This window comes from Talpa occidentalis, unplaced genomic scaffold (assembly GCF_014898055.3).
Source record: "Talpa occidentalis isolate TD23 unplaced genomic scaffold, MPIMG_talOcc4v2.1 talOcc4.4, whole genome shotgun sequence".
In the NCBI taxonomy this organism is placed as follows: domain Eukaryota; kingdom Metazoa; phylum Chordata; class Mammalia; order Eulipotyphla; family Talpidae; genus Talpa; species Talpa occidentalis.
Window position 1 is genome coordinate 12521442 of NW_023604295.1, and position 24750 is coordinate 12546191.

At 44.2% G+C, this 24750-nt stretch overlaps 1 protein-coding gene and 1 long non-coding RNA gene across 8 annotated transcripts in view; one reads left to right on the forward strand and one right to left on the reverse strand.

Annotated features, from left to right (window-relative positions):
* The window catches only part of APP (amyloid beta precursor protein), a 249419-nt gene extending 238194 nt beyond the window's left edge, over window positions 1-11225 (forward strand). For all 6 annotated transcript variants that reach the window (XM_037525059.2, XM_037525060.2, XM_037525061.2 and 3 more), the window contains one exon: window positions 10015-11225. In XM_037525059.2, coding sequence (XP_037380956.1) covers window positions 10015-10116 — 102 coding nt within the window. In that variant the 3' untranslated portion in view covers window positions 10117-11225. The remainder of the gene's footprint in view (window positions 1-10014) is intronic.
* LOC129146713 (uncharacterized) lies at window positions 6498-23844 on the reverse strand. 2 transcript variants are annotated; one of them, XR_008553774.1, is made up of 3 exons: window positions 23770-23844; window positions 22968-23124; window positions 6498-8956 (listed from the first exon to the last, which is right to left on the reverse strand). It is a non-coding gene; the product is annotated as an uncharacterized LOC129146713 (long non-coding RNA). The 2 variants fall into 2 exon arrangements; XR_008553775.1 differs by having other exon boundaries at window positions 22968-23137; window positions 23770-23789.
* Between the last annotated feature and the right edge of the window lie 906 nt (window positions 23845-24750).

Below are 24750 nucleotides of genomic sequence, written 5' to 3' on the forward strand. Positions count from 1 at the left end.
TACTATTTTGGTGCTGGTCGGGTCAGGAACCTCCAGTCTATGAAACTGTTAGGAAACTCAGAGAAAGTGAATGAATACAGCTTGAGAAGTATTTTGTAGACATCTCTATCACTCAAATGGATTTTAAGTTTTTTAATTGAAGTCACATTTTGATCCACTATCTATTATGACATGGTATAATTTTCAGGTGTGCATCATTACACTTCAATGTCTGTATATATACATTAAATTCACTATTAGCAGCCCCATTGTGTCCTACACCATATACAATAGACCCCTTTTATAAGGTTACCCTCCCCTACCCACTGTTCCTTCTGCTAATCACTAGTTCCTTCTGCTAATCACTAGTCATAAAGTTGAAAATTTTATTTTTGGTTTATTTGATTGTTTTATTCCGTTCATTCATTTTGTTTCTTCATGACCCACATGTTTGTGTTTTTGTGCCTTTCTCCTTATTTTACTAAGCACAGAAGCCTCTAGATCTGTCTCATTTCATAGATGATAAAAGAGACCCAGGCAGAAGAGGCATTCACTCAGGCCAAGGTTAGGGTCCAGATTTCCCCATATTCTGCCCATGCTTTTTCCATCAGAAAAAAGTTCAAATATTTCACTAATCTCAAGGAAACGTGCTCCACAGTAGTCTTGATTCTAGGAAGGCAGAGCAGTTTAAATAAATTACATGCGTGGCAAAGCCAGAAACCTCATTGTGTTTAGCACTTTAAAATCTCCACAGACAACTTGTTTACAGGAGCTGCTGATGGAAATTGGTTTTCAGTCTTATTTCCCTGGTCCACAGTGGTGTGGCTATGCTTCATAAAGAGCATGAAATGAATGAGACGCAGGGAACAGGTAGCAGCATGAAAAGAACTGAATGGCCGACCAGCTAGAGTGTGGGCCTGTAACGCAAGCAGTGACGACATCATTGAACGTGGGGTATTGCTGTTCATCATCATCATCATCTTTGTCCTCTGAAACTGCTTAAGGATTATTATTATAGGGTTAGTTTATCACATTTCTATCAAAACTTTCTCTTTTCATTTTAAGTCCATGTTCAGGTAAATAAAAATGTCTGCATAATACAATGGTGTATTTTAACTACCTTGAGCTGCTGAACCTACCCAAAAGGCAGCTTGCTTCTTTCTTTAGTTGTATTATTTTCTTTCTTTCTTTTTTTAAGATTTATTTATTTATTTATACAAGCATTGGGTACAGTCAGAAGCGTGGGAGGATAAGAGAATTCACCAGAGCCAGAGTGGGGAACAGAACAGGCAGAGTACCGAAGTACACTGCTGAGGGGAGCAGGGGGCATGGCAGGAGAGGTCTGCTGTGCCATGTGGGACCCTCACCGGCGGTTGGGGATTGAACCAGTGCTGCAGAGGCTGTGGGCAGCTTCGCAGCCCAGTGCTCAACCTCTGCACCACCGGGGAGGCCCTAGTTGTATTATTTTCAGTTGAGGTCACATAGTATACAAGACTGTAAAGGATTAGCAGTATCGGATCACACCCTTCAGATGCATGTCACCACAGCACGTCTACCACTAAGACACCCATGATCCTCCACCACAGCCATTGTGCCTCCTCCCTACCCCAGAGGCAGCTGATTTTTCACCAAAGTGCCCATTTTGGTGCCAAAGGCTCAGAGTCCGCTTGAACCACCATGATTAGGCCCTGTGGTCTGGACCACGTAAACAGTAGAAATAATTTTCTCACAGTTGCAGAGGCTTGCTGTCTGATGTCAGCGGGCTCAGTTTCTTCAGAGGCCTCTCCTTGCCAGTCCATGATGGCTTCTTTGTGCCTATGAAGGTATCAGCAGCCACTGCAACACAAGTTCGATCCCCAGCCAGGAAGATGACCCACATGGCACAGCAGACCTCTCCTGGCTTGCCCGCTGCTCCCCTCAGCAGTGTATTTCAGTGGATCTGCCTGTCTGCTCCCCACTCTGTCTCTGGTGGATCTTCTCACCTCCTGCTCCTCTGGCCTATACCCCAGTTCTTAAATGCATAAATAAATAAATCTTTAAAAAAAAAAAAAAAGACAGCAGTTGTATTGGGTGGGTCTACCCTAGTGACCTCCATGAACCTTAATCACCTGTTTAAAGACACTGTCTCCAAATACAGCCATCTGTGAGGTACTAGGGTAGAGATTTCAACATCTGCATTTGGACAGGACACAGCCTAACAGAACCTGGGGACACGGTGCAGGAACTCGAGGCTCTCACTACCTCGTCCTGCCTTGCATGGGCACGAGCCTTACCAGGTACTTTTTTAAAAGGACACATGTCCAGGCCCCACCCCAGACCTCCGGAAACAGCCTTTCCAGATGGGAGACTGGAAATCTGAGTTTAAAAATTTCGCAGCTAAATCAGGCATGCAGTTGGGTTTGAGAATCACTGGTTTAGAGTATTTAGCCTCCTGCTTTTAGTTTTCTGTCTAAGCAAACCTTAGGGGTAGAAAGTGATCTCTCTTGTCTCCAAGGTAAATGCTTGCCTTTGAAGCCTTCTCACAGTGGCCTAGATCAGTGTTTCTTTTGGTTAGTTACCAAGAAAAGGCTCCTTAGATTTGTAATGTCAGAAAAAATGTTAACATATTGACACAGATTCTGCAAAAAAAAAAAAAAGTTTACTTTTAATCCAGGAAGCTTCCTGGAAAGAAGCAAAATTATGCAGAAGTTGATCAATTCTTCTCTAGATATTCATTCTGTGAGCTATTTGAGAGCAACCAGAAACCAGAAGAATGAGTTTCTTTATTTGCTCTTACCTCTTCCTTAAAGATGTTGCTGCAAGCTTGAATCCATCCTTTTCCCTCTGGAGGCCTTTGTTTGTCTCCCTTTGATAAGCCACCCTTTGTTGAGCTCATGTGGGAACAGCACAGAGCAGAACTTCATCTACGGTGTTGTCCACCATCCCTGCCCTCAAAAAGGTTCTAGTCTAGCTGCGTGGTTGAATTTGGACACCAAGAACTACAACCCAACCCAGGCATCTAAGTTCCTCATGTAGCCCAGGTAAAAAGGTAGAGAGCTGTTCAGAGTATGCCAGAATCTATCCTGAATGGGAGTGATTCTCCAGAATGTTCTCCTGTGTTAGCGGCCTCACACTCAAGTGTAAGCACACATTTACTTCCAGCTCTCAACCTGCTCCTTTCATGAGCAACCTCACAGCACCAAGAAGCAAACATAAATGACTCTTTCCTGATAGCCTGACCTAAGTCTCTCCGGACAGACTACAACTATGCTTCATGCCATCAGTGCCTGAAAAAGAAATCACAGTGAAAACAGTGTGTCCCAGAAGTCTCTTGTTCTTAAAGTGAGAGATTCCTGCAGAGATGCAGGAATGAAAGCAACCCTGGTATTTTTACTAATGGGGTTGTTAGCAGTTGGAAATAAGCACTTGCTAGTTTTTGTTTGCAAAATCATAAGCAATAAATACTGATTTAATGGCTTACTCAGCCCAAGACCAGAGATTGACTCTGTAAGCCTTTAGCCACACTTTCCTGAGAAGGCGACTGACCTTTCTGTGCACCTCATGCCAAGACATGCTGCGACACGCTATCCCTCGATCATGCTGCTTCCCAAATGCCCCCCATGGCTGGTGACGCAGCTTCCCAGTGCCAGCTGGGTTCTTCCTTGCTTTTTAAGGTCCCGAGAAGCCCAGTGACCCCAAGTTCCTTTAGAAGCTGCTGGGATTTTTCTACATTGATATCCTTTGACACTGGGTATTGAAATGTATCTCGCAGCAGATGAAAACATTGCAGATAACTAGAACTCGCCAGAAGTCACCCTGCAGTCATCTCATTGATGATCCAAATTAAAGCAGAGTTTCTTATTTAGATATTTGTGAAGCTACCATGTAGGGCTTTTCCTGGAGACACCAAAAAAACATCTTTGGGGTCCTTTTATCCATAGGAAGTTGCCCCACCCATGAAGGTCCCTGACACCTGCTAATGTAGGTGTTGTAAGTTGTTGGGAAGACTGGTCTGATTAAAGGAGCATGCAAAGGCAACGAGAAGGGAGGGTGGACTCAAGTCTGCCTGTGGCTCAAAGGGAATAGAGGGGAAAAAACTGGATGTGCACTGCAAAGAAGGTGTCGAATATTATTCCAAAGGATCACAAAGGAGTTTGAGAGCCTGCAAGAGGAATGAGTTCATGTCGGCAATAGATGGAGTTGAACAACTAATGGAGAGCGGGGGTTGCAATGACGAAAAAGAATGTGTATACAGTGGAGCAGAAAACCTGGGTTTTCACTTGGAGGGAGGTGGGTAGTCACTTGGGTGACTTGGGTAGTCACTTGGAGGGAGAAATGCTAACTGGGTAGTCACTGGGAGGGAGAAATGCTAACTTGAAATTTTATTGCTTTTCTTTAATGGATCACTAACTGGGTTCTTAGGAAATTTAGAGCACCAATCCTTGAGGGTAAATTTCATGGGAGAGAGCAGACATTTGTGAGACCGCGGCTTTCTGATCCCCCTGGACTGCTCTGTCACCTGGTGTTTCTCCTTCTCTGTCAAAGATTTCACTTTTCTGGTGTCTGGTTATGCAGCTGCTTCTTGATGTCAGCTCAGTGAGATGTTTTAGGGTCTTCACACCAGTGATACTAATTTTAGGGGAGGTGGCGATGACACATTTCTGGTGTATCTTATGCACCAGATCTCAATTGAGGGACAGGGTCCAGTCCCAAGTAGCAGTCACTGCCCAGCTGCTTCAAGAAAATCATCCTCATGCCTCTGTGATGCCCAGTGAGGCTGGTTAGGACGGTCCAGAAGTGACGCAGCTCACAGTTTCTCACCTACCGGCTGAAGGCCTCTTGCTATGGCTCGACTGCTTTCTAGGTACATCTACAGTGGGATGATTCCTAAACACTGCAGAGTTTAACCACTTGGGCACTGCCATCCTGGTCACCCCCAGCTGGTTTTGTGACAGTAGCAAGAACTTTCTCCTTGGCCTTCCCAGTGGCACAGCGGGTTGAGCACGGTGCTGTGAAGCTGTCCGCAGCCTCTGCAGCGCAGGTTCAATTCCTGGCCATCCAGGGAGATACCCACATGGCGCAGCAGACCTCTCCTGTCCTGCTCCCCTCACCTTTGGTCCATCTGCCTGTTCTGCTCCCCACTCTGTCTCTGGTGAATCCTCTCACCCTCCCGTGCCTCTAACCTGTACCCCAGTTCTTCTATAAATAAATATTTTTAAAAAAAAAACTTCCATTTTTAAAAAAAAAGAACTTTCTCCTTTTTCTTTTCAGTCCTGGATGCAGCTACTGAGTATTTTCTCTCCTACGTGGCCTTTCTGGATACACAGCAGATCAGGAGTGTCTGCACATCCCTCCCATGAGGGCAGGGTTTTGGCAGGGTGGGGCTCCTCCTTCTTTGGGGTGTTGGCCTTGGCCTTCTTAGCCTTGCCACCAGTGTCAGCTTTACCTGGCGTCGGGTTTCTTCTCTTGTAGCCTCCTTCTCAGCTTTTTTTAACCCGCCATCTTGCTGGATGGGCAAGAGAACTAAAAAGCCTGTTTCTAGTCAATAAGCTGTTTTCCTTGCTTTCATTTTCTTCCCATATCACTGGCCCCTTTGATGTGCTTACATTCTGCTGTTATTATGTACACTCCAGTTTTCTTATCCTTCTTTTCTTGTCCACCTCGATGACCTGAAATGGAGAAATCATAGGGACCAATATTCTGTTGTTTTTGCCCGACTCATTGCATCACAGACCCCCTGCTGCTGACTCTCCATCATAAAGTGGTGTGTGGGGCTCCCACCTCTCCTGCAAGCCTAAAGTAGCAGCAACAGAGATGGAATGAGGAAGGACTGGACACTAGGGAAAGCCAAACAGATTTACCGCTACAGTCAGGTAGTTGAGCTGGAAACTCCTCTGGATATTGGGAAGGAATAAATGTCTCCAGAGGATGGAAGTCAAGCAGGAAAGAGTAAGAAGAGGACATGAGCCAAAGAGTCCTGGAGAAGTCTGCTCAAGGCTGTTTTCAGACACGGCGGATCAGTCTGATCCACAGCTCTCGACAGGGTGCATCTGCTGCCGTCGTCAGCTGAAAGTGAGCCACGATGTGGCGCCAGGACCCCCAGGGCCACTCATGAAGACAGAGTGTCCCAGCGGAGATGTCAGATCAGCAGCGCTGCCACCTAACTGATGCGTCTTCATCTCAGCGGGTGACAGATGCTTTTGCCTGCTGGGTGGATGGGGATTCTGCCCCTGACGTCACTGATCTGTCATTCCTTCCAGCACACACACACACACACACACACACACACACACACACACACATGCATGTTCCAACTCCCCCCCCCCCCCGCCCTGAGGGGTATGACAGCGAGGGACATGCGAGACCCTGGTGCACAAGGATATAGGAGGGCAGCCTCTGCTTGGTGGCCCACACCGATGCCCTAGCTGCGCTCTGATTACAGAGCCGAGCTAGGAAGAAGGTCCCCCTGCATCCTCAGTGCTAGAACATGAGTGCTCACTGTTTTGGCTTTGGGGGGGCTGGGGATAAAGTGACACAACCCACACTCCTTGAGTGCCATTTTATAAAGATAATCCCTTTTCCTCTGAATCGGGAGCCCTTTGCAGTCTAAGTTCCACAGCAGCCCGCGCCGATCTGGCAAAAAAGGAGCTGCCCTCTCTGCAGCCAAGTGTAATACGGATTAGCAGTAGGAAGGGCCAAGAAGAGACAGGAGCGTTGGAAGCCTGGATTGCACACCGGCCTCCGCCTGGCATTCCCGGCAGCCTACTCTTCCTACGCAGACAATTTTGGCCTTTGATGAGGAGATAAATCATTAAGTTGCCAGGTGTCCCCTGCTCTTGATGAATGCAGATGACTGTTAACAGCCGGTGTGAGGGTTGACATGGCTCCTGGAAGAGATACAAGCATAATATTCCAATAATCAAGCTGCATTGTGGTGTTTTGGTTTTTTTTTTTTTTTTCTTTACATTCAGAAACATGAGAGTTTGTGCTTGATCTCCTAAGCAAGATTTTTTTTTAAACTTCAACATTCTTGAAATGTCAGCAAAGGGGTGGCCTAGAAAAAGAGATGCCCAAGTCTGAGTGGCATTCTGCTGCAGAGAGGTGGCTGCCTGGCTGGCAGATTTGGGGACCGATGTCATCTCTCCTTACCAGCGCTGATGTGTAATCGTGGCGTTGAACTTACAGCTCCGTGGCTGAGCGCACAATCGCCAGTAAAGGCACAGTGACCTCATTTGTTGACAACTATGCAGATCAAGGGAAGAGGAAGGGATGGGGGAAAACATCTGTGATTATCCTCCCAGGGACGGTAATGCTCAGCGGCATTGGAGCAGTGTCCTCTGAGTACCGACTCGGCGAGAGCGCGCCGTGGCATTATTCTCGGGGGAGATGCTCGCGCTTGTCACTGCATGAGTTTGAGGACTCGCTGCAGGATTGTGCAGTGGCTCTGACAAGGCTGCAGAGTGGGGAGTGTCCAAGAGGCAGGCAGCTGTCTCCTTGTGGGTGGAACCTGAGACTCAAGGTGTAGAACCCTACAGCGTGAGGGTGGCCTGCATCTTCCTGCTCCGCTGTGTTGGCATTAGCCAGATGGCAATTGCAACTCATGCCCAGACTAAAAAGAGTCAGCCAGTCCATGAGCTGGGGTCTACACAATAACCAACAGGGAATCGGATTACACGGCTGTTAGCAGTCATTTGCATTCATCAAGAGCAGGGGACACCTGGCAACTGAATGATTTATCTCCTCTTCAAAGGCCAAAATCAACTGCATAGGAAGAGTAGGCTGCTGGGAGGCAGGTGTGAAATCCAGGCTTCCACCACTCCTGTCTCTTCTTGGCCCCTTTCTACTTGGTATTCAGATCTTGTTTCTTCAGATAAATGCCCTGTTTTATTGAGATAATAGATGACATATAATATTGTATTATTCTAGACAGATAGCATGATGATCTGATGGATGCATATATTGTAAACTGATCCTCAACAGTAAAGTTGACATCCATCATGTCATTAGTTGCTGTTTTTCTTGAGAACTTTTAAGATTTGCTCTCTTAGCAATGTTGAAATACACAATACAGTCATATTAGCTATAGTCATCACATGGTAATGATGGTCCCAGAACTTATTTATCATCTTAACTGGAAGGGTGTATCTTTTGGCTGCCTTCACCCATTTTGTCCGCCATCTCACCTCCGACAGCCACCAGTCTGTTCTCTGTATCTATGAGCTTTGGTTTTTTTTAAAAACAATTCACATTTAATTGACATCATGTGATATTGTCTTTCTCTGACATATTTGACTCAGCATAATGCCCTCAAGTCCACCCATATTGTCACAAAGAGCTGGATTTCCTTTTCATGACTGAATAATATTCCATTTATATACCCCACATTTTCTTTATCCATTCATCCATCTATGGACACTTAAGTTGTTTCCACATCGTGGCTACTGTGAATAATGCTGCCGTGAACGTGAGGGTGCAGATATCGTCTTGAGATAGTGATTTTGTTCCTTCAGATAAATGTCCCGAATTGGAATCACTAGGTTATATGTCAGTTCTGCTTCAATTTTTGCAGAATGTCCATACTGTTTTCCATCATCGTGGCTGTGCCAGTCCTTCCATCTAAATTATTTGTTCATTAACAGGGTCTATCATGGCTCCTCAGACTCCCCCTCAACATGTTGCCTTAGCACAGACACACTTGCTCGTTGGGTTCAAGGGCAGCACTGCCCTGGAGCCCACTGTGGGAGGTAGTGGTTGTGCCAGGTCGGCTATGTCTGAAATAAAAGCTGCTTTAGGGACTGAATGTCACTGGCAACACTTGATGGTTTTCCACCTGCCAAGTTCTCCTGGAAATGATGTGGACAAGCCCAATTTTATGTCCTGAACAGAAGCTTTCCCTTTGAAGGAAAAACCATCATCTGGACAGATGTGTTATCTTTTCTCTAGAAAACCTGCTTCTTCATTCTGTTCATTCTCTTCTAATTCTCTTCACCTTTCTTTCCTATGGAAGAAAAAGAAATTTAAATAAACTGAGCTTTCCTTCATTCAGCAAAGAGTTAAGTACTTGCTCTCTTCAGTGCACAGTGAGAGGTACAGCAAATAAACCAGAGACTTGAACAGCCACGGCCCACATCACGGGACCCAGTACACCTTACCCCCCTCACAGGGGGAAATGCCAACCCCTTTGTCCTGTCAGGGAAAAACACTAGCTTCCAACAGCTGGCCGGAACCCAGAGATAAAGCACCTGTATCCACAGAGAGGACCTGATTTTAAACCTTTAGCCGTACTTCCATAGCACCTTCGTGCACTTCTCAAAGATTCTACAATCTCGAAGTTCATGTCCTTACTGTAGTTTTCATTTTTTTCTGTGCCAAATAATAACCCCTTTGAGATATGATACGTTTATTTTTCCCTGAGACAATTCTCAGACCTCTCTCCAGCAAATTATATTTAGTGAAAACAGAGACAAATAAAAATAAGCACGGGCAGATTGCCAGCAGTGATTGAGTGTTCTCCAGTATACCTTGCCGAATCTCTCTCCATGCTTCTTTTGGACTTTCTGTCTAGCTTACCATCAGTCTTTACAGTAAAAAAGCCTTCTATTGTGGCTTTTTGTCCTTTTTTTCCGCCCCAGCCAAGAGAGAAGAAAAACACACCCCAGGAGTATCCAGTTACTACTGAGTAGGGGAAGCAATCCCTGCAAACGAGAGGGCGCAGAGCAGACTTTTAAGCGCCACCTGGTGGCTGGATGGAGCACTGCGTAGCTCGTGGTCACAGCTCAGATGATAAAGTGGGAAAGACCACTCTGCCCAGACTGCCTTTTTTTTTTATTATTTTACATATATTTTACATCATTTTTCATTTTTATACAATGTATGCATTTTCATCTTGGTTAGGGTCCCCGTACAGTTCCAACCATCCTTGTTTTGATCCTACTCCCTCCTCCACCCCCTGTAGTGTGTGTCTGGTTTATAGTTGCCTGTTGATTTGGATTTTCACTTTATTATAATTAAACTGCTTATTTTTTTTACTCAATCGGCCTCATCCTTGCTTTTCAGGTGGATGCTGCCGTAACCCCAGAGGAGCGCCACCTCTCCAAGATGCAGCAGAACGGCTACGAAAACCCAACTTACAAGTTCTTCGAGCAGATGCAGAACTAGACCACGCCACAGCAGCCTCTGAAGTTGGACGGCCAAACCGTTGCTTCACTACCCATCGGTGTTCATTTATAGAATAACGTGGAAAGAAACAAACCCTTCTGTTTTATTATTTACTCGGTATATCGCCTTTTGACAGCTGTGCTATAACACAAGTAGATGCCTGAACTTGAATTAATATACAAATCAGTAATGTCTTCTCTCTTTACATTTTGGTCTCTACACTACATTATTAATGGGTTTTGTGTACTGTAAAGAACTTAGCTGTATCAAACTAGTGCATGAATAGACTCTCCTGATTATTTATCACGTAGCCACTTAGCCAGTTGTATATTATTCTTGTGGTTTGTGACCCAATGAAGTCCTACTTGAAATATGCTTTAAGAATCGATGGGGGTGCTTCGTGTGGATGTGGGAGTTAGCTGCTTCTCTTGCCTAAGTATTCCTTTCCTGATCACTATGCATTTTAAAGTTCAACCTTTTTAATTATTCCAAATGATTTACAGGTTTTTTTTCCACAACTGCATTTTGTTGTACAGATTGCAGCTTCTGCTCTCTTTGTGATATAGGAATTATGAGGATACACGTGTATTTCTTTGTGCCTGTTTTATGTGCACACATTAGGCATTGAGAATTGAAACTTTTTTTGTCCATGTATCTTCGGATCTTTGATAAAGAAGAGAATCCCTGTTCATTGTAAGCACTTTTACTGGTGGGGGGTGGGGGGGTGCTCTGCTGGTCTCAAATTACTAAGAATTCGCCCCAAAAATTTTCTGCAGGATGATTGTACAGAATCATTGCTTCTGGCCGTGATAGCTTTCTACACTGTATTACATAAATAAATTAAATAAAATAACCCTGGGCAAGAGTTTTCTTTGAAGGATGACTATAGACTCTTCAAATTACTATGGGGGTGGGAGGGGAGTAGGAGAGAAGCAGATTCAATTTCCTTTAGCCGGTCATCAACATTTTATTTATGATACCAAAAGATGAAAGAGGAAGAGGCAAAGTAAGAAACTGGAGAAGGCATGCCTGGACAAACCCTTTCAGTTTTGTCTTCAATTTGTATAAACTGGTGTTTTCATGTAAATAAATACATTCTTGGAGGAGCACCATCGTGTGTGAATGATTCCATGGTAACAACTTCTTGCTGAGTTACTCGTCTGAAGACTGGAAAGGAGCCTTGCAGGGAATCTCCCGTCTCATCCACACCGGCCGTGCTCAGTTGCAAGTCTGGGTAAGCAGTGAAGGCCCACGCGTGTCTCCCAAGCTGCCCCCTGCGCCCTAGACCTAATTCAGTTTTACTCAAGCCTTCCATGGCCCTGTTTGTTCCTTTTTGTCTCAGTGTGGCCTGTGTCTTCCAAAGAAATAGCACGGACTGGGTAGCTTACTGTTAGGGGGAAAAGGATGTCCTAAAGCTAATTCCATACAGGCCTTGTGGACTCCACCCCCACCCCAGGCCAAAGCCAAAGACACTGGGAACTCCAAATCCCATCACCACCAAAGGGAAGGTGGCTGGGACCTGAGGGTGGGGTTAAGCAACCAGGTTGGTATAAAGCCAGACACGTGGGCTTTGGAGGGGTCCCCATTTTGACTCTGCCAGCTCGCAGCATCCAGCCAGCTCGGAGAGTGCTTTTTGGGTTTCCAAGTCAGCGGATCGGGTAGGACGCATTAAAGACTTTATTTCCCTATTTTCTCCCTGAGTTGTACATTTTCCTTATTTCCTTTTCCCTTGTAAATAAACCTTTTATTAACCTTTTGTGTGTGCCTGTAGTGGAGTATTCATAAGTCCCTTGTAAGCGCGCAGATGAGGACCCACAGCCAGGAACCCGTTCAATATCGGGGCTGCCCTATAACATTACGGTCAACAGAAGTTTATTTTTCAGGAAACTGCACGTTTGAGAGCAAGATGTCTGCGTGGCCAGGTGTGGGCCACTTTCAGGAGGCAAATTTCTTAAGCTACTCACATGGCGGAGCAGGCAAGGGGGCTTCTCTCCCACACCGGAATCCTGTTTGCGAGGGCTCCATTCTCATGACATAGGGCCGGCTCCTGACCCATCGCGTTGGATGTTGGATGTTAGGATTTCAACATACAGAGGGGAGGGAGGGCGCAAGCTTTTGGACAGACCACAGCCATCCCAAACAGGAAAAGTCCCAGGGAAATAACAATGAAGCTGAGTGATCATGAAACAGGCTTCCTCGGCCCGGCACTGCTGACATTTTGTAGGGGTAAGTCCTTGTTTGGGGGGGCTGGCCCCAGTGTTGCACAAAGTTGAGCAGCACTGCCCATCTCTACCCACTAGGTGTCAGGAGCACTCCCCGCCTGAGATCCCCAACAAGGCCTCCAGACTTTGCCTGGTTTTTATGGGATAATCACCCCCAATGAGATATTTTAAAACAATGTCATTCAGCTGTGCAGGATTTTTAACTGGGAAGAGCTTGCCACCTGCCCTCCCAAAGGTCTAAGGATACACTGTACCTGTGTTTTTGCTGCTGTGCTCTTTATCAAGTGAATGTGAGAACCAACCACCACAGTTTAACTTTCAGTTGCAACATTTTTTTTTAAGATGTATCTATGTTTATACAAAACTGGGGTAGAGGTCAGAAGCGCGGGAGGGTGAGAGAATTCACCAGAGCCAGAGTGGGGAACAGAACAGGCAGATGGACGGAAGACACTGCTGAGGGGAGCAGGGGGCGAGGCAGGAGAGGTCTGCGCGCCATGTGGGTTCTTCCTGGCCAGCGGGGAATCGAACCGGCACTGCAGAGGCTGCGGACAGGGCCACCAGGGAGGCCCTGCAACTTTTTAAACAAAAACACTAAACACAGAAAATCAAAATTGTCTCATGAGGTCACAATGAGATTGAATGGACTCAGTTAAAACTCATCTGAATCCGGGCCTCCCTGGTGGCGCAGCAGTTGAGTATTGGGCTGCAAAGCTGCCCGCAGCCTCTGCAACGCTGGTTTGATCCCCGGCCACCGGGCGAGGGTCCCACATGGCGCAAGACCTCTCCTGCCGCCCGCTGCTCCCCTCAGCAGTGTATTTCGTTAGCCTGCCTGTTCTGTTCCCCGCTCTGGTGCTGGTGAATTCTCTCACCCTCCTGCGCTTCTGGCTGTACCCAGTGCTTGTATAAATAAATAAAATCTTAAAAAAAAAAAAAACCCTCATCTGAATCCTATTCCCATGAGGACAAAGTGATCATGTCCCTTGTCCTGCTAAGGGCAATTAGATACGAGTGTTGTAGGAGGACATGCACCAGTTGGCAGTGTCCTGCTATTATTATTAGCCATGATACGATTCTGCCTGCCTGACCCAGAGAGGTGGCTGAATGGGGAAAATTAGCCCTAATCTAACAGTCCACTCTTAATGATACTAATGAAATTAAACCAATCTTTCCCAAACATAAGGGATTTACTTCCAGTCCAGATTTCGATCGTGTGTGTGTGTGTGTGTGTGTATAATATATATATTCTTTAATATATAATGATAAATATTATATGTAAGACACTGTATGAATAGAATTATAAAAAGGCAGTGCCTTATCTTGGTTTATTGGAAGGATCTCCACAGGGTTTGGGGGTTAATCAATGCATATTTTACACAAAAATGAAGTGTTAGCAAGTGGAATTATTGTAATAGTTGCCCAGGCTAAGGACCAGTGAGGTTTGGTGTGGTTTGGCACAGCCAATCCGATGGGTGAGGACTTCTACTTTATAATTATTGTGAGTTAAACTGGATATTCTTTCATATCATCGAGGGCCATTTTATATGTGAATTTTCTGTTTGTGTCTTCTGGACGTCTACGTTAGTACTGGGATTACAATCCCTTCCATTTTACTGTTCCCATTTACCAGTAAATCTCCCCTTTATTTTTACCTTTTTCCATCATTAATGTTTTTAGGTTGTGTCTTCCACACAGCACAGATTGGGTGCTCTATGAACCAATTTGAGAATCTTTTAAAAGGCACATTAAGCACATTCAGTTTTTATGATATGACAACTGTGTTCACCCTCAATTTTGTCCTGTTTCATGTTGTCTTTACTGAGTGTGTGTGTGTGTGTGTGTGTGTGTTTAGGAAGTTGTGCTTTTATTTAGCAGTGACTTTTGCACTCATGCTTTGTCTAGTTCTTATTCCCTTTTTTCTTCATGTGATACTGACTCACTGACTTTTCTAAGTGATTCCAGCACCCACTTATCACCTATACATCAGCCAGTGGTTTAACCTCTTTGATTTCTTCTCTCCCACTTTTCGATGGGAGAACCTATGGCAGTTGGATTTGTTCTACTTTGTTCATTCAAAGATGTTTCTGTATTTTTCTTCAATTCATCTCCCCCCTTGTGCTAGTCTTTTCTCCGTTGTCAAACAAGTGACATGCTCTCCATCAGTCCCTTTTTCCCAGACAGCTTTTAGTCGGATGTTGCTACCCCTCCAGCAAGTCCCTTGTCAAGAGCACGTGTGACAGTGTCCCTGGCAGACTCAGAGCTGGTTTTCTATGACCTTGAGGCTCAAAGGAAGTCTGCTTTTTCCTTAAGTTTCTTCAGAATGCTGCCCGCTGTCTCCTTGCCTTATATGTTATTTTTGAGAAATCGAAGGCCAACCTAATTCTCTTCCCTTTGTAATTTTTTTCATTTTTTTTTTGCCTGGAGGCTCTAAGAAAGTTCTTTTTCTTTATCTTTAAAATCTATTCATTTTGCAAGGCTTTATCTCGGAGTTGATTATTCGTGGTCCAATTTCCTGGCTACTCCCTGATCCCATTCAATGTACAGATTCAATTCTTTTATTTCTGGAAATTTTTCTTGGATTTGAGTATTAAATATTCTGTTCTACCTATTTTTCTTCTTTTTAAGAGCTACTAATCATAGTCATTTTCTGCCTCCTTTTGCCTTAATTCTGTTTCAGCTTCTTTCTGATCTATTTTATTTTCTTTATCTCATTTTTATTCTCTTGTTTGTTCTCCTTTTACTCAGCACCCTTTATTAAGTTTCTGTTTGAACCCATTCTCTTTGGGAGATCTTGTAATCTGCTTTTTATCACTGATACAATTCTGTGGTTTTCTTCTGTTTCTTTCCTAGTTTTCATCAGCTATAATTTCATTTCTTTTTTCTTGATTTCTCTACCTTGCTGTTGTGTTTCTGATTCAGGTGTTTCCCATATCCTCAGATGCGTGTTGGAGAATATTTTGTTAACGCCGATTGCTGCCCCCAAGGTACTCCTCAACTGTGTGGGGTAGACTTCTCCAGCAAGAAACTTCTAGTCACAATTCTGACTTTGCAGTCCTTCCCATGGAAAGTGCCTGCTGTTCTCTGTTCTTCTCACAGCCTGGGCTGGGGCCTTCTGCCCATACTCTGCCCTGCATGATTTCTCCACGATTTCTCCATAGATGGCGGTGGTGGGCAGTGAGAGAAGGGACAGACAAGAACCTTATTCTTGTTTTCGGTAGAATCTTTTGTTTTCCTTTATTCACTTTTTTTCCTTCATTGTCTGTCTCCCAGAAACTCCCCTTCTCTGCATTTCCAACTCTCCCCCCAGTTGGAAGAGAGCAAGAGAGACTAATGTTGGCCTCACTGTACACATTTCCTATTAGGTTGGCGGCTCAGAGATGATGCTCTTGGGGTTCTCAAAAGGTCCCTAAGGATATCCTTTTTATTCTCCAGTCGGCCCCTCTGGTCCTGCCTGCTTTCAGCCCTGCAGCCAAGACTAGAAGCTACTGAAACCCCTCAGTGGTCATTACATGTATGCATTTTCTTCTACCTTTAATGAATTAACTAGTTAATTAATTTTAAGTTTTATTTATTTTCTTCCATTGTTGTTAATTTTTGGACAGTATTTAATTTCTCCTCTCATGTGTAGTCTGGTTGTTCTCCCGCCACCTTTTGTTTGGGCTGGTTCTCTATTTTTTTTTAAAGATTTATTTATTTATGTATATAAGAACTGGGGTGTAGACCAGTGGTGTGGGTGTTGAGAGGATTCACCAGACACAGAGTGGGGAGCAGAACAGGCAAATCTACTGAAATACCTGCTAAGGAGAGCAGCAGGTGAGTGTTCTGCCGTGCCATGTGGGTTGCTCCCTGGCCAGGGATCGAATTCGTGCTGCAGAGGTAGAAGACAGCTTCATAGTACTGTGCTCAACCCCTTGTGCCACCAGGGAGGCCCTGGCTGGTTCTCTATTAAAGTCCCCTGCTCCTCTCCAATCTTTTCCCCAGAATTTTCAGAATCCTTTGCCCCAATTTCAGCTCCGTCCATTAGTCCACAGTGGCGGGGTTGGGTCAGCAGAGGGCACTCTCTTAGCATCTGCTTTGTTTGTTTCCTCTACATAAGGCAATGTGGAGGATGCATTTTTCTCTTGCTCTAAGTACTGCTGAAGGGGCGAGTTTAACCCCCATTACCGCCTGCACTAGTATGGTTTAAAAGCTCCCGCAGGCGATTCTAACAGAGAGCCGGGGTGGAGAATTCACTATGTGCTTTTAATTTGTTCTACATTTATTGCCTTAAAGCTTCCTTGATGTCCCAGCATGACTGTTTTGTTTCCCTCTTACCTGAGCCCTTGGGGTGCTATTCTTCAGTTCTTTATTTTTCTCAAAGGACTGTCTCATTCACCTACATCAGAATTATTAATAAGCCTTGCCAAAAAAAATGCAATATCCTGGATCCCATTTGGACCTACTTAGATCCTCTCTGGAGACCTAGGAGTCTGGATTTTGAATAAGTACATCCCCCCCCACCCACCCCGTGATTATATAAGCCAGGCCCATTCACAGAGCTTGTGAGTGCTCTTGGAAAAGACGAGGGACTTGAGTAATGTGTCTCACCAAGTGGAAATGAAAGAGAGACTAATGTTGGCCTCACTGTACACATTTCCTATCAGGCTGGTGGCTCAGGGATGATGCTCTTGTAAAGGGTTCTCAAAAGGTCCCTAAGCATATCCTTTTTATTCCCTCTCCCTTGTCCACAGCACAATGGCCCTGCCATGGTATGATTTTCCACATATGGGAAAAATTGGTGCACAAATGGTGTGTGTGATTCCCTCATTTTCGTTATATACATTTACTTTGTGGAATATATTTCCAGATCAGACCAGAATGTGTAGCTCCGTTACGGCTATTAAAGCAACAAAAACCTCATTTTGCCATCTCTTTCGGCAACTAACAGGCTCTGTCTGAGACGAAGCAGGCAATGTCTCATTTCAAATATGACTCTGCTTGAAAGGTTTTAGAGTCACTTCCAAAATAAATGACTTTGTCGATAAGTTTTCCTGGATAAGCACAATTCAAAGCATGCTTCAATTTTTAACTACCCTGACTCAAATTTCCACTAAGCTGAACTCTGGTTCTCAACTAGGAACTTAATGATCTAGACATCCCTTCCTCAGTGTGTTAGAAGGCCACAGCTGCTTCCCCTTGATTTAAACAGTTATTGAGTACCTACTGTATGCATTCAGACAATGTCAAGGACTGCAAATACAATCAAAAAAAAAAGACATGGTCCTACTCTCAAGACCTTACAAATTAAGTGTCCAAGTAATCATTACCCAAATACTTTTTATATACTAATAGTTGTTATTGTGTTACAGATCTTCAATTTGGGTTGGGCTCAATGGAAAGACTCTTGTCTGTTCTACAAAACATCAAGCGAGGCAATTCAGTTAACATGGGAGGGTCTGTTTCCAAGATGGCGCACTCCCATGGCTGGAGAGTTGGTGTTTGCTATCAGCTTGAGATTTTTGCTGGGAGTCTCAGTTCCTCTCTGCCTGTGCCTTTTGACTTGGTTTGGACTTTCTCATAGCATAGTGGTAGAGTTCCAAGGATGAACATCACAAAAATGAAAGACAGAATGTGTCCTTTTGTTTACACCCTAGCCTTGGAAGTCCCAAGGCTCTTCTGTTATACCTAATTGGTTGAGGAAGTCACAAACACATGCCCTGATAAGGGGAGTAGACATAAACTCTCTATCTTGATGAAAACATTTCAAAGAATTTATGGTCATGTTTTAAAATCACAATATTAGGAAATTTATATGTAGTCTAGTGGAATAAGTGAGCCATTTTCCTTTCTTGATCTGCCTAAGACAATCAGTAATGAAAGACCATTCTGAGTACAGAGGATGTAACTTAATTCTTTAGGTAGGGCAATTTTTTTTAAAGATTTATTTATTTATGCATACAAGAACTGAGGTACAGGCCAGAGCAGGATGGGGGTGAAAGGATTCACCAGAGACAGAGTAGGGATTGAGCAGGCAGATTGACTGAAATACACTGCTGAGGGGAGCAACGGGCAAGACAGGAGAGGTCGGCTGCGCCATGTGGGTCAGCTTCCAGGCCAGGTATGGTACTCATGCTGCAGTGGCTGCAGACTGCTTCATAGTGCTGAGACTTAACTCCTGACGCCACCAAGAGGCCTCTAGATGGGCAATTTATTTTTATGTGTTCCATTCTGGACCTGTACCTTGATCTCTAAATTCCAAGGTGCCTGGTGCTATTTCCATTTGAAAAATTTAACATAGCTCACACTTGGCACATGCAACATCAAACTCCAGATGTCTTTTAAAATGCTCCTCCTACAGCTTTTCCCTTCTCAATAAATGACAACTCCATTTTTCTTGCTGAAGCCAAAAAATCACAGCCCACTGGTTATGCAGTCATCTTGCTGCCTTGTCTCCTTTTGGTCTTTGATCAAACATCCTTGTTGTGATGTTGTTCCTGAACGTGCTGCTTAAAACTAAACTCGCTCTCTGCTCTCAGCATTACCTACACCCCTTCCCACCATCATTTTTCTGCTTGGCACCTCTTACTTGCTTTTGGCTTCTTATTATAACATAAACTCCCAAGAGTCAGGATATTTTGTCTGCCTCGATCATTGATGAATCCTCAGTGCTTAGAACAATGGTATGTGATGATTGTGCTATGAGTTTTTGTTGAAAAAGCAAATGAATTTGGCAACTAGCATAGAAAAAAAGATCAAGGAGTGGGAGAATGGGAGCAAGGGGACTAACAAATATATAAGAACTAGAGAGAACCTATAGAGATGTATAGCTTGTTTTACTCTCAAGTTGCAGTCATAGGAGAAATACATTTAACTATTCTTCAAAGCATATTGGCTGCAGGCCTCCCTGGTGGCACAAGGGGTTAAGCACCATGCAATGGTGCTGTCTGCAGCCTCTGCAGCATGAGTTCAATCCCTGGCCAGGTTGCTGACCCACATGGTGCAGCAAACCTCTCCTGTCTCACCTGCTGCTCCCCTCAGCAGTGTATTTCAGTAGATCCGCCTGTTCTGTTACCCACTCTGTCTGGTGAATCCTCTCGTCCCTGTGCCTCTAGCCTGTACCCCAGTTCTTGTATGCATAAATACATCTTTTTTTAAAAAAAGTATATAGGCTGGGCCTAAAGCAAATGTCTATGCCTATGGCCATTCTCTTCCATATGAACATTGGGGAAATGAACTTGGAGAGCCTGGCAGAGAAAATAGGCTTCAGATAAGCTTTCATGGCAGCAAAGCTTCTAAATTGCTTCAACTTTTATTTCATCCTTCTCAACAAGAAGATTTTATCAACCGCCAGCAACTCATGCACAACAAGTGATTGCACGCCAACAATAAGAAAAGGAAAGTGGGCCTTCCTGGTGGTGCAGGTGGTTGAGTGCAGTGCTGTGAGGCTGTCCACAGCCTCTGCAGCGTGTGTTCAATCCCGGCCAGCCGGGGAGATGCCCACATGGCATGGCAGACCTCTCCTGTCTCGCCCTCTGCTCCCCTCAGCAGTGCATTTCAGTCGATCTGCCTTTTCTGTTCCCTGCTCTGTCTCTGGTGAATCCTCTCACCTCCCGCACATCTGGCCTGTACCCCGGTTCTTGTATACATGAATAAATAAATCTTAAAAAAAAAAGAAAGAAAGAAAAGGAAAGCAATCATTTGATGAAAATTATACCTATTGTTGTAGAATTTTACTTCAGCTTGGAAATTATGATAAAAGCCTTAGTGAAATAGAGATAGTTAATAAGAGAGAAAAATGACAAACTCAGAGCAATAGAAACACCTCAGGAGTATTCAACCAAAAGCAAGCACAGGATAGAATCTTTAATAAGCTCTAAGTATTGAGGACACAAAATTGTCTGCAAGGATATGGGCCTAAGAGAGACAAATTCCTGGAGACTATAGCTTGCCAATTTAAGTGTATATTTATAATCACATGTCTGGGTTCTCCTGGCTTACCACTACTTGAAGCTTTGGCTATCAATGAAAGCTCTGTATATATGGAAGATTCTTCTTCACAAGGAAAGGTAATCCAAATTCACTGGGCCCCCAGCAGAGACTTGAGCATTCCCTAACAGAAGCCAAAGAGAATGCAGTTCCCTTTCCAGAGACTCTTCTGTGAGTTTCTGTGTTTCTGTCTAAAGATTTTGTATCTTTATCTCCAAGAGAAGAGGAGGTGGATTACTTTCTTTGATTGAAATAAAAGTCTAAAGATAGTTAGACAAAGAGTTCATCCGATGAAGTGATTTGAGCACAAGAAGCAGTTGAATGGTTCAGCAATCACAAATTTGATTTCATTTATAAGAACAGGAATAGCGAGTTGCGTGTAATTTTTCTGGGGGCGAGGGGAAGAGCTTAGAACTTTTGATTTCCTATCTTTACCTTAAAAACTATTGATGCTGGGCCTCCCCAGTGGCGCAGCGGTTGAGCGCTGGGTTGCGAAGCTGCCCGCAGCCTCTGCAGCGCCAGTTCGATTCCGGCTGCTCCCCGGCCACCGGAGGAGGGTCCCTCATGGCGCGCAGACCTCTCCTGCCGCCCGCTGCTCCCCTCAGCAGTGTACTTCGGTCCTTCTGCCTGCTCTGCTCCCTGCTCTGGCTCTGGTGAATTCTCTCACCCTCCTGTGCTTCTGACTGTACCCAGTGCTTGTATAAATAAATAAATAAATCTTTAAAAAAAAAAAAAAAAACTATTGATGCTATCTATGCACAGAAGAAAGCAAATGCTGTGTTCCCATTGTTAGAATCTTTTTTATTTTTTATTAAGATTTATTTATTTATGCATATAAAAACTAGGGTACAGGCCAGAGGTGCAGGGGGTGGGGTGAGAGGATTCACCAGAGACAGAGTGGGGGACAGAACAGGCAGATTGACTTAAATACACTGTTGAGGGGAGCAGCAGGCAATGCAGGAGAGGTCTGCTGCGCCATGTGGGTAGCTCCCTGGCCGGCTGGGAATCGAACTCGTGCTGCAGAGGCTACGGACAGCTTCATAATGCTTTTCTTAACCCCTTACACTACCAGAGAGGCCCTGTTCTTGGGTTTTAGAAACTGCTCTCATATTTTATGGCTGTCTTTAAAAAATGAAAGAAGTCCTCATGTCCCCAAGCTGCCTTTCGCACTCTAGTTACCAAAATTTTATCTTAATTCTTAAGATCAAAAAATATTAAAGGTGAAGGAACATTAGAGATCATCTAGATTGATCTCTTTATTTCACTGAGTAGGAAACAAAGGTCCAGTGATAGGTGGTGACTCCCCCAAGTTCACCGTGGGGGTATGGGCAGTTCTCTGCTCAGCCCTTCTCTCGCCACCATTGACATGGACTTCCATCTCTTTGTCCCGTAAGACTCCGTATTAGAGTTTATAATTCCATAAATAGAATGTTTGGGTTGGCTTTGGCTCAACCAAAACTCAACTCTGTCTCCTCCACATAGATCCATCTGCTGCTTCTCCAGCCCCACCCACAGTACAGAGCAGATGGGGTCAGGGAACTTTCCTGAGAGATGACCCATGTAGGAGCAGGAACCCAAAATTATCCTATGGTTTCCCTCCTGTGCACTATGTGGGATAAGACATATGTTAGTTTCACAATGCTAAATGTTCACCACCAAGGCCAAATTCATCATAAATGCCATGGCCAGGTTGTATAAATACATTGGTATTGGTTTCATATTATGTCAGCAAAAGATGAACTTCAAGGTGCTAATAAGGTAAAATAGAAAGTCACCTCTTGATAGGTCACACAGAGAAGAGACTGGGATAAGTATCCTACATATCTTTATATTATGATGCTCCCCACCCATCCCCAATAGAATTCACTACACAAATATGATTTCATTGGGCTAAGAAAAAGTTTATGGTCCTAGCTTTCACTATGTCAGACAGCAGAGTGTGAGACTGTTGAGAGGCCAAGGAGACCTGCTTGGACTCCTTGGAAATTGCTAATGATAATTTACCGATATGTTACAGACCTGCCCCCAAGCCCCCCAAAAATGTATGGGTGCAGGGACCCTCTAGGAGAAAGAATTCACCAGAGAGCTTCAGGTGAACTAGGCAAGGGCTTTATTAGTGTCTCATGTACAAGGAAACCAGTGCTGGAAAAACGGAATTTTGACCTGGTTCCCTGAGGGAAGTTAAGGTGATAATTTTATAGTGGCTGAAGGGAGCATTGTCATAGCTGGTTCTGGGCTGGGCTCTGCCCAAGGAAGCACAGACACGTTCCATTGCAACTGTGCAGGTGGGCGCAGGGTCTCCCCCTCCAAGAAACTGTATGGCAAATCATCAATTAAGATCCCATGCCTTAGTTCCAGCATTGGCCCCTTTGGTCAGTTTGGGGGCCCAAGTTGTTTGGACAGGATGGAAGGCAGAACCATTAGTCCAAGCTTTAGTCCACCCATTTAAACAGGAGACTGGGGCCACTTCGCCCAAAATCCAATTTAGTTGTTTCAGCTGGGCACTGGGCAACCCAGTTGGCAATCCAGCTTCATAATTTGCTCATAATTTCTTTTACTTAAATTGTCTCAGGAGGATATTTTAAAAATATTCACTGATTCTAGTGATCTTATTATCTAAAAGGCAAAAACTCAGTAACAAAGAGGTAAGGGAAGGACAATACCTACCATGTTGTATTCTCCTCCTCAACTTCCCAGAAGTTTAAAGCGAGAATCTTAGCTCAGGATGCACCAGCGGTCTCAGGTACTGTGGGAAGAAGCCACCAAGTGTTGTGTCCCGCCTGCCCAGAAGCCTCACATTACTTTTGCCTTTGTGATGTCAAGACTGGAAGAGAGATCTGCACAGTAGTTATCTAGAGAAATGGGGGCAGACCCACAGCAGCAAACCACCCAACACATCAGTTGACTGATCATATTGATGACAGCAGGTGTTGGGGTGGGGAAGAAACCATTAGAATTTTCCCTCACGCCAAAGATAGCCCAAGGGAGGTTTTTCTTTATCCCATTTGCTGGGTGAATTTCATCTCATGCCCCTTTGGGTCCCTTAGGCTGGCAAATAATAAAACAAGCATCAGGCAGATTGATAGACGGCCATACAGAAGTTAAATAATAACATGTATACCTCTTGTGTACACTGGAAAGACCTAGTATGTCTGCGCAACTCACTTACATCTTTAGACCCCATCTTAGCCAAGATAGTTTAGGTTGGGGGTGGAGGAAAGGGGAAATTCAGTTAGTGAGTTTGCTGGGGAAGGCACAGCAAATAAAAGGTACATATGTTCAGTGCTGCCTTCTCCAGGAAAAGGAATTAAGAAGATTAGGTCTTCCTGGTAGAAGCCCTTACAGAGAAGCTTACAGATAAGTATGATAAACAACTTCCACCCAGCCTTCAGGGCCCCTCCCTTGAAGTCAACCTCTCACCAAAACAGACTTATTTTGGGATGGCAGATTTTGATTCCTACAGTCTCACCTAGACAGAAGACATAAGAACACAGATGTTTTCTTCAAAAGAAAAAAAGACAATAGCCATATGAAAGAAGCCAGAATTAAGGCCCCCGAAACAGTCTAGGCTATTATGATGCAAATGGTTCTGACACCACATTCTCATTATACATACATTTCACTAAACAAATTTCTTTTTTTTTTAATAATAAATTTTATTGTTATATTCCCCATACAATTGCAGCCCCCCCATTCTGACTCACTAAACAAATTTCAATGCTATCCCTGTGCTGTCTGACCATTCTTTTTTAATTATTTATGCTAATATTTTTGTGGGTGGTGAATTAGTTGTATTTGAATGCCCAGAAGCAAAAAGATGAAAATATTTCAATGACAGTAATGGATAAAAAAGCACCCTGCTGTTTGGGGTTTCAGACATGATTTTTTGTTTTAATGTACGTTGCCTTTGATGGCTTAACCATTTTGACAGTAATAGCCCGCATTTCCACAGAGACTCTTCCCAACTAATTCAATGCTTCGTGCTTAATCTTTTTCCCTACAGCATTCTCTAAATCGTTCCTAAAATTACAGATAAGTTTGGAAAAAAGTATATGGTTCACGATACATAAATCTATTTCATTTTCATATATAAAAGTAGATTGACTTAAGGATAAGTAAATAACATGGCACGGTAAAAGGAATTCCTGGGTAAAGATGGCAAAGTTTTGAGGGGAGCGGTGTGAAGACTTTGGGCTGGCAGATTGACCAAACCTGGAGAGTATTTTCTCGGGCAGCTCAGTGGGTGAGTCTCTGCTTAGGCTGATAAAATATTGGATCTTACCCACAACCAGTATAATGTTTCCTGTCTTGGATAGAAAGGGAGACTTGGCAGGCACGAATAGCCTCATTAGATCTTGTCTTTTCTCTCCCTGTGGCAGAGCGGAGTCTTCAGAAAGCAACGCAAATACCACAGACATTCCAAAAGTTAATGAAGTAATTATCTGTTCTT